This window comes from Oncorhynchus kisutch, linkage group LG12 (assembly GCF_002021735.2).
Source record: "Oncorhynchus kisutch isolate 150728-3 linkage group LG12, Okis_V2, whole genome shotgun sequence".
Taxonomy (NCBI): Eukaryota; Metazoa; Chordata; class Actinopteri; order Salmoniformes; family Salmonidae; genus Oncorhynchus; species Oncorhynchus kisutch.
Window position 1 is genome coordinate 18,070,433 of NC_034185.2, and position 10,252 is coordinate 18,080,684.

General features: G+C 40.3%; 1 protein-coding gene across 1 annotated transcript; it reads right to left on the reverse strand.

Moving 5' to 3' along the window:
- Positions 1 to 1,552: 1,552 nt before the first annotated feature.
- Positions 1,553 to 5,843, reverse strand: LOC109900629 (5-hydroxytryptamine receptor 1B). The gene has a single exon (XM_020496332.2). The coding sequence runs from the start codon at positions 5,378 to 5,380 to the stop codon at positions 4,217 to 4,219; it is 1,164 nt and encodes a 387-aa protein (XP_020351921.1). The 5' UTR covers positions 5,381 to 5,843; the 3' UTR covers positions 1,553 to 4,216.
- Between the last annotated feature and the right edge of the window lie 4,409 nt (positions 5,844 to 10,252).

The window sequence follows — 10,252 nt, forward strand, 5'->3', positions numbered from 1 at the left end:
GTGGGATTTTGTAGATACTGTGCATGCATAATAACAGCTTATTTACAGACCAACAGCTAAAATAGAAGCTTTGGACAACACAGGCGGTATAGTATTCAGGTTAGATCACTGCCAGCACGCATCGCTTAGGAGAGAGCATAGAGCTCAGTACAAAGGCAGAAAATAGGATTCTGAGTGTGGGGACTGCAGGCGAAGGTGTCATGTAATACAGGAATGATTAAACAGCAGTCAGACAACCAGTCAGTCAGTCAGCCAATTAGTCAGTCAGTCAGTCAGTCAGTTAATTGTTCAGTCAGTCATCATTCAGTCAGTCCATTGGTCAGTCATCAGTCAGTGAGTCAGATAGCAAATCACTCCGTCAGTTATTATGAGTCAGCCAGTCAGCCAGCCAGTCAATCAGTCAGTCAGTTAGTCCACTGGACTCTAGCCTTTGGGCTGGGAATCAGGCCTTGATTCATTAGGAGCCTGAAATTGATTATCTGCTTATTTTATAGATCTAAAAATTATGTCACAAGTCCATCCCTCCTTCATAATAATAATTAGGTCTGTGCTTACATTTGTCCTAGAAGTGTGTATTATATGCATGTGAATTGGAAATTTGTTTTTTGGATATCATATCTCACGGCCAAGGATCAGCCATTATTGACTGCAATACTGGAGCAATTAGGGTTAAGTGCCTTACTCATGGGATTCGGCTCTGGGATTCAAACCAATGACCTTTCAATTATTGGCCAACACTCTTAACCGGTAGGCTACCTGCCACCCATGCACATTTTTCACATGATAGCACAGTACGAGTCAACTGAATCTGAAGTACAAAAGACACCCTGCCTCTATAATCCCAGTGTGATTCTAAATGGGTACATTTAGAAGGTGCCCACAGCATCTGTTAATTCTTGCATACACAGTGGGCGTCTTCTGCCAAAACAATAAGCCACACCATCATCCACACATCCGGTCTCTGAATTTCACATGAAATAATAATAGCCTATACTAAGTAAGATTTGCAACACTGAGAAGTGCCTCGAAGGAATGAGAAATGGAAATACTTTAAAAGCACCACTGATAATGAGCCTCATTACATTTCTCTTGCTCTCGGAAGCATTTTCCACAGTGATGTTCAATAATTCAAATGGTCTTTAAAGTCGTGTTCGATTATTAACTCAGTAGCATTCTGACAAAATTCCTGTTCAATGTTCACACCTGACATATGCCATAACACACTCTACTAGCCCTTCAAATGTATTTTCATTCAGAGCATGGCTTTATCTCCTCTCCACAATGATGAGAAAATGATACAACAAACAAATGTTTTAACTATTTCCACATCATGATTTAACAATATCACACCTCTACAACCTTTTGGCTGGAATATAGCAATTGACCCGAATCACAATTTGTAACACAGTCTGTTCTGAATTATAACCTTCTGTTGTCTAATAATGTTAGCTTTTTAATTGCACTTCCATCTGTTTGAAGTGCGAACTCATTATTACCCTTCTACCATCTTGTTTTCTCCAAGGAAAATGGCCGTACCCTTAGATTCCATTTATCTTTTTATTTATTGTATTTCACAACAGCAGCAGTGATTTGTATTCCACTGGGATAGACCTTTACCCACAGGATCAAGGCAAAAGCTGTGCATTCCTTATGAGCAGATAAGTTTTACTGTACAGCAGTAGCTAATTTGGATGAAATATAATGAACAAAAATAAAAACGCAACATGTAAAGTGTTGGTCCCATGTTTCATAATCTGAAATAAAAGATCCCAGAAATGTTCCATACGCACAAAAAGCTTATTTCTCTAACATGTTATGCACACATTTGTTTACATCCCTGTTAGTGAGCATTTCTCCTTTGCCAAGATAATCCATCCACCTGACAGGTGTGGCATATTAAGACGCTGATTAAACAACATGATCATTACACCGCTGCACCTTGTGCTGGGGTCAATAAAAGGCCACTCTAAAATGTGCAGTTTTATCACACAACACAATGCCACAGATGTCTCAAGTTTTGATGGTGCGTGCAATTGGCATGCTGACTGTAAAAATGTCCACCAGAGCTGTAGCCAGAGAACAGAATGTTAATTTCTCTATCATAAACCAGCTCCAACGTCATTTTAGAGAATTTGGCAATCCGTTCAACCGGTCTCACAACTGCAGACCGTGTGTAACCACGCCAGTACCACGGAGTATTTCTGTCTGTAATAAAGCCCTTTTGTGGCGAAAAACTAATTCTGATTAGCTGGGCCTGGCTCCCCAGTGAGTGGGCCTGGCTCCCAAGTGGGTGGGCCTATGCCCACCCAGGCCCATCCATGCCTGCGCCCCTGCCCAGTTATGTGATTTACATAGAATAGGGCCTAATTAATGTATTTCAATTGACTGATGTCCTTATATGAACTGTAAGTCAGTCAAATCGTGGAAATTGTTGCATGTTGCATTTATACTTTTGTTCGGTATAGAATTTCCATTACATGAATACTGCAATAGTATACAGTAGTACCTCATGAACATAGTTTGCCATTATAGAGCAAGTACTGTCGATCAAGATGGTATCTCTGTGTGTAGCTGTTTTGAGTCGTTTATCTTCTTGGCTGTTACGATTGCATCTCTGTAGTTTACAGTGGTTGGATTCCTCAAAAAGTTAAATTTACCAATCAAATTTGAATGGCTTTTTAACAGCTTATTATCTCTGTTAATTCTGCTATTTGATCTTGCACTTAACACATGCAGTCTTGCGTGGAATATAAAGGGCAAGCATGCTGAGACATCTGTGAAACATGATCAATATGAGTAATGGTACTGTAGGTGAAGAAATGTGTTAGTTGTCTGTCATATTTGAGTTTGATTTGTATAATTCTACCAACAGTATTCTGTAGGCTAATGCCCATAATCAGGTGGCAGAGTGAACACCCGCAGGCAATTTAAGCAGCTCCATAGCAAAATATAATGAAAATGACATAAATAAATACATTTACACACATACGTACACACATACATACATACATATATATTACAATGCATACATATATAAATACATTGATTGAGGCTTGTTTAACAACAAGAGGTCAGCTTATAGTCCAGTCTGAAGTAAACAACATTACCCACAATAAAGTAATAGAGTAACGATTATTTACATTGACTATGAGATGAAATTAGGGATGTTCTTTTATCATAAACTTCATACTGATCTCATTAAGGAGTCGAACCAATAGAAAACATATAAGAAATGGAACAGAAAAGATCTCTGTAGACTGTGTCCCAATTTGATCTCCTTCCTCTCAAAGTATGCTGGGAAATTCCTGGGTATAAGAAAGGAAAGTACTGGTATAAGAAATATGCTGGAATGATTGAATCCGACTAGCCCATGCCTCCAACAGTCCAATGATTTTAGAGTTGTGGGAGGTAGTGAACAAGTGTACACTTCAGAAGAAAGGATATCTTATTGGGACAAACTCTATATTTTTTGTCTAGGGGGGGGCAGAATCTCAGAATCTTGTGCTTATAATTTCCTCATACCAGTTAGCCTACAGTAACTCTATGTGTCATACAGCGTTGGTCACACAGCAGGCTTTCCATGCATGTTTAAATATTAAACGTTAAATCAAGCCTTGCTGGTCCCACTACAAAGTCTACCGATTTCCAACACATACTCCTTAATATTAACCTTTGATATAATGGGAAAAGTCCTTATCAAAATGTTGATTTAGGTTGGAATACGAATTGTATAGGGTGGGTTGTAATCTCATGACTGCCAATCATAATGAAGGCAGCAGAGATTATAGCCTATGATTTCTTTATAGATTGTTCAATAATGGCAGTGACATATCAATACATTCTTGTTTTGCAAAATAATCACGTTTCCAGAATATGACTGCAGGCCATGTACTGCATGCCTGTGAAGTAGGCTATAATATAATTATTATAATAATGTCGCTAGCAGTGATAGATCAATACATTCTGGTTTTGCTAAATAATCAAGTTTACAGAATAAGCCTGCAGGCCATGTACTGTATGACTATGAAAGATATAATGTAATTAAAATAATAATTTTGCTAGGCGTTTCGAAAGCATGCAAGATACAATACTGCACATGTTTACAGGTTGATGATGACGGAGAGTTAACATTTTGCAATTATTGGCGAGGTGCAGTTTGACATAGCTGAACAAAATGTAGTGGTATTGGCAGCCTTTTATGTCTGGTAGCCTATTTTCAGGACCTGCAATATCTGAAGCGTATTAGTTTGTGGAAAGCCTTTTTGAAATCCTCATTGGACATGGTGTATATGATTGGGTTTATTAAAGAGTTAAGGTAACCCAACCAAGTAAATATGTCAAATAATTCTGGATAGAAACATGACGCACAGACTGAAACCACTAAGGTGTAAATGAAAAACGGTAGCCAGCATATGATGTAAGCTCCGAGAATGATCCCTAAAGTTTTAGTCGCCTTTCTTTCCCTGGCAGCTGAGATCCTCTTCTTCTCCAGGAGGGCGTCGGATACAGTGACTTTCACATAGTTCACATTGGCATGTGAGCTATTAGCTTCACAAGAAGAGGCTTCGTTCGTCCCGTAATTTAGAGAGACTGTTGATGCCACAGAGTTTGTACCTGGCGAGTTTGTTATCAAATGGGCAGAGGTGAGTCTTTTCCCCGGTTTATTATTAGACGACTGTTTCAAGATCCTCTTTCGGGCTTCCACGTAGATCCTACCGTAAAGGGCTATGAGTAACAGCGTGGGAATATAGAAGGCTCCAAAAGTGGAATAAATTGTGTAGAAAATGTGATCAGTGTTCACATTGCAAGTGGTAACTTCCTCCGCTTTCACCTGACGCCAGAAGAAGGGCGGTAGTGAGATAGAGATGGCAATCACCCAGGCAGTGGCGATCATCCCCGCGGCGCGCGCTGATGTGCGCTTCTTGGTGTACTCAACCGCGTCTGTTATTGCCCAGTAACGGTCCAGCGCAATTATACACAGATGAAGAATGGATGCGGTACAACACGTTATGTCTGAAGACAACCATATGTCGCACATAACTTGGCCCAAAGTCCATGTTTGACTCACCGTGTATAGCGCGCTGATTGGCATCACCAATACGGACACCAGAAGGTCTGTCAGGGCGAGCGATGCTATCAGTAAGTTTGCAGGCGTGTGCAGTTTTCTGGATTGATAAATAGTAGCAATAACAAATGCATTTGATAATGTTGTTGCAAAAGTTATTAGGGATAATGTAACTGCTAAACCAGCTTGAAAAGTCAAACTATCCTTCTCCTCCTCTCCTCGTGTCGTTAAATTGACATTGGTATCATTGGTTGACATATTCCAGAACTCTCCATAAATAAAAGACATTGGCTTCAACTGACTGGCGCGCTCCATTCCTCGACACTTTTTTGACAGATGTCATCGAGCGTTGAAGAAAACCCTTCAAAAAGGGAGCACTAGGACTGCTTAACCAACGTAAACGTTGCATTTCTTTTCATCTTTTCCTGGTTAAACGCAGCTCAATCCCCATCGGTGTCCATCAGTGGCACGTTGATTATCCAACAACCACAGGAAGAAAATGTGAACCCTTCTTCTTGAAATATCCTTATTGTCTTGACTTCCCATTTATTTACTTTATTGTTGGTTGTATATTCAGCTTTTCAATTAAATGTAAATATGAGAAGAGCAGTTCCATTATATCCAATACTGATTGTCGTTAGTTTGCACAATTCAACAATTAAACGAATTATGTATCACAGTATCATTAATCAAAAGGAAAGATAATGATCTATATTAGTTTGTGATCTTTATTCGTTGTTCTTTGAGTCTGTTCATCTGCTCTCCAAGGCACTGTGTTGGATCTGCTGCGCTTCAGAAGTTGGGCTCGGGCGAGGCTTCACACTTGGTTTTATAGAGAACGCACGCGCTGTCAGAACCCTACAGATATCATCGATTGCACCCCCCCCCCCCCCCCCCCTCTCCCCCTCTATCTCTCTCTCTCTCTCTCCAGGCTGATCAAGTGGTTTCATCCTCCAGGTCTTAATGCCCTTGGGTTTAGTATCATAGCAAGGAAAACTATATGACATGCATATATTGTTATGGTAGGATATCTGCAATAGGCCTAACTAACATCTTCAAAAATAAAACTTACATTTACAATGCACTCGGCCACATAACATTGGGATAACAGTGCAACGCCAGAAAACTGAGAACCTTGGATAGCTCCACTCCGGGAGTCCACAGCCAGCTCCTCTTTAACGTTTCTTATGTCATTCGTTTATTAACAAAAGTCAAGTCACGACTTGTGATTATTCTGCTTATCATGTTGTTGGTGATATTATTATAGTGTATTTAGATTATAGAATACTGGTTGTGCTCTGTTCTCTCAAGAAATCAAACATACAGACGTTGCAGGCTGTATAAATTAATGACAATGTGGCAACCTCTCTGCACTATAGCCTACTGCTTTAGGCCTTTAGGGAGCCACTGGACAAATTATTACAGTGCTCCAGTCAGACCTGCAGGGCTCCAAAGTTCATGCTGTAGGTGCAGGCCTATGTATATGCTGAATCAATCTAAAACCACAATGGCATAGCCCAGGGATGATCAATTAGATTCAGCTGCTAGCCGATTTTTTCTTGAGCAGATGGTAAAGAACAAAATCAATCACGTGTCTGCCTGTCTTTTTGTATGGCATATATAGCCTGTCTTTTTGTATGGCATATATAGCCTGTCTTTTTGTATGGCATATATAGCCTGTATTTTTGTATGGCATATATAGCCTGTATTTTTGTATGGCATATATAGCCTGTATTTTTGTATGGCATATATAGCCTGTATTTTTGTATGGCATATATAGCCTGTCTTTTTTTTATCTCCACATGTTGAAAATTGAGAGTTGAGACTGAGATGGGTTTTGTGAACTTCGTGATTAACTTTTTGTAAATTATTAATATGTTGGTGCAAATATAAAGGGAAGCCAATCTCTTAACATTCAAATTAGTTACATCCTCACAATCCCTCAAGTCACTCTATAATAGAGGAAATCAATTGTGGACTGCATATTGAAACATTTTTGGTTCCCTTTCGAGTAAAGAAGTTGAAGCCAATAAGTCTCTATAGCCTATCATGTGGAGATTTTATGTCTAGCTCCATTTTCTACCTTCACTCTTCTTAAACTTCAATTTTAGGTGGGGCATTATGAATCTTTATTAGGCAGTCATTTTCAATCAAATTTGATTTGGTGTTCATTCTATTTCCCCACCCAGGTGTTGCACAGAGTCAAGCTTTAGAGAATAGATAATAATCATCATAATCTGTTTGTGAGAGAAATGAGGTCAAGCAGTTTCTTATTGGATTTCCATTGAAAGACACACTTTCTGCAATCTTGTGGAATTTGCATCAGCATCAGGGAGGCAAGTTTAAATTCTAATCATGACCCATTGGGCAAAAACTGGTTGAATCAACGTTTCCACATAATTTCAACAAAATAACGCAACATGATGAAGTTGAATCAATGTGGAAAACTGATTGGATATGCAAAAAGTCATAAAATTAAGGGAATTTTGCATTTTTTCACACAACCTTTAACCTAAATCTAATGACATGGTGAAATTGTTTGTTGATTTCACATTGAATTCACATTAGTTGACAACTCAACCAAATATAAATCAGAAGTGGACATTGAACGTCTGTGTGCCGAGTGGGGATTGACCTAGTAGATTATCACTAGCATCTTCACATATGGAATTAATAGGCATAATCATGTGTAAACCTATTAAATGTCATCAATGGAGGATGTTTATCATAACTAGCCTATTTATTGAACGTAGATTGGATGCTAGAAACACGACCGTTCTGAAAATCGTTTCTTTATGAAGAGAATCCTGAATATCATGGGTTAATTCATGTTGTCAAATCAATGCGTTTCTTTAATCAGCTCAATTTAGACTCTTAATACATTTTATGACTGGGACACAACTTCTCCCCACTCTCTGTTGTAACTGAGAAGGCCTTCTTTGATCAGTTGTTTAATATGTTAAGGTTTTTGACTGTAGGTCTATCTGACGCTGGCCAAGGTCTTGTTCCATCATGGCTGGTATGATAGTGACAGCGTCCTTGCTGCTTTCCTTTGTCACACCTTTGTCACTGTGAGTCAAGAGATGGCCTTGAGGATAGCAGGGGGAAGAAGGAGTTCTCAGGGTGGTGCAGCACCCCTTGAAAATCAGATTTTTTTATTTATTAAAAAACAACATTTCACAAAAGTAGTGCACTGAGCCTTTACTAGTCCTGTATTAGAAGACCGATATAGCTTTCTGTAGCACAGACCCCAAAAATGTACAGCGCCCAAATATATCTCGGTTTATTGCAGAAATCGTGCATGCATTGGATTGCAATGCTGGTGCAGTAAAATAACCCAGTGCAGTTTAATGAATTACAGTGTAGGCTAATCCAAGTGTAGGCTATGACAAAATGTATATACAGTGCATTCGGAAACTATTCAGACCGCTTGACTTTTTCCACATTTTGTTACATTACAGCCTTATTCAAAAATGGATTAAATTAACCAAATCCTCAGCGATCTACACACAATACCCCATAATAATGAAGTGAAAACTGTTTTTTATACATTTTTGCAAAGTTATTAAAAATTCAAAACAGAAATACCTTATTCACATGAGTATTCAGACCCTTTGCTAATGAGACTCAACATTGAGCTCAGGTGCATCCTGTTTCCATTGATCATCCTTGAGACATTTCTACAACTTGATTGGAGTCCACCTGTGGTAAATTCAATTGATTGGACCTTATGTGGAAAGGTACACGCCTCACGGTTAACAATGCAGGTCAGAGCAAAAACCAAGCCATGACATCAAAGGAATTGTCCGTAGAGCTCCGAGACTGGATTGTGTCAAGGCACAGATCTGGGGAAGGGTACCAAAAACATTCTGCAGCATTGAAGGTCCCCAAGAACACAGTGGCCTCCATAATTCTTAAATGAAAAGAGTTTGGAACCACCAACACTTTCCTAGAGCTGGCCACCAGGCCAAACTGAGCAATCGTGGGAGAAGGGCCTTGGTCAGGGAGGTGACCAAAAACCCGATGGTGATTCTGACAGAGCTCCTCTGTGGAGATGGGAGAACCTTCCAGAAGGACAACCATCTCTGCAGCACGCCACCAATCAGGCCTTTATGGTAGAGTGGCCAGACGGAAGCCCCTCCTCAGTAAAAGGCACATGACAGCCCATTTGGAGTTTGCCAAAAGGCACCTAAAGAACTCGAACCCTGAGAAACTAGATTCTCTGGTCAGATGAAATCAAGATTGAACTATTTGGCCTGAATGCCAAGCTTCACATCTGGAGAAAACCTGGCACTATCCCTATAGTGAAGCATGGTGGTGGCAGCATCATGCAGTGGGAATGTTTTTCAGAGGCAGGGACTGGGTGACTAGTCAGAATCTAGGGAAATATGAACAGAGCAAAGTACAGCGAGATCCTTGTTGAAAACCTGCTCCAGAACACTCAGGATCTCAGACTGGGGTGAAGGTTCACCTTCCAACAGGACAACAATCCTAAGCACACAGCGAAGACAACGCAGGAGTGGCTTCGGGACAAGTTTCTGAATGTCCTTGAGCGGCCCAGCCAGAGCCTAGACTTGAACCCAATCGAACATCTCTGTAGAGACCTGAAAATGGAGAGACCTGACAGAGCTTGAGAGAATCTGCAGAGAAGAATGGGAGAATCCAAGATGGCGTAGCAGTCAGACGTCTTGTCGTGTCGTGTCCCTTGTATATATCGTTTTTTTACATATTTTTCTTCGCATATCTTTTAAAACATTTTGCTAAATCTCAACTTCTAAATACTCTCACGTAACCCGCCTCACCCAATGTAGCGCGGATCTGCTTTTTTTTCCTAAAGTATTTATATTTACTTCGGATCCGGAACCCCCCTCAACTGAAGCTAGCCAGCTAACTACCAGCTATCAGCAAACCATTGCTAGCGGTCTTCAGCTAACCGGTCATCAGCTAACCTTTAGCTCGGAAAGCTCTCGCCAGTTCGAACAACGCGACTCTAACCAGAGCATAACGGACCTATAATTTTTTTATCCCCGGATTCCCACCGCAAACGGATCATTTTCAGCTGGATCTTCACAACAAGCTAACTAGCTAACAGCAACCCCGGATGATTACTCCTGGCTAGCGTTTCCACCCTGAGCTCCTGTGCTACCACCGAAGCATACACCTGGGCTACAATATCCGGACCCACGA

Coding starts and splice junctions, on each gene's coding strand:
- LOC109900629 (XM_020496332.2), bottom strand. CDS start 5,380: ATGGAGCGCGCCAGTCAGTTGAAGCCAATGTCTTTTATTTATGGAGAG.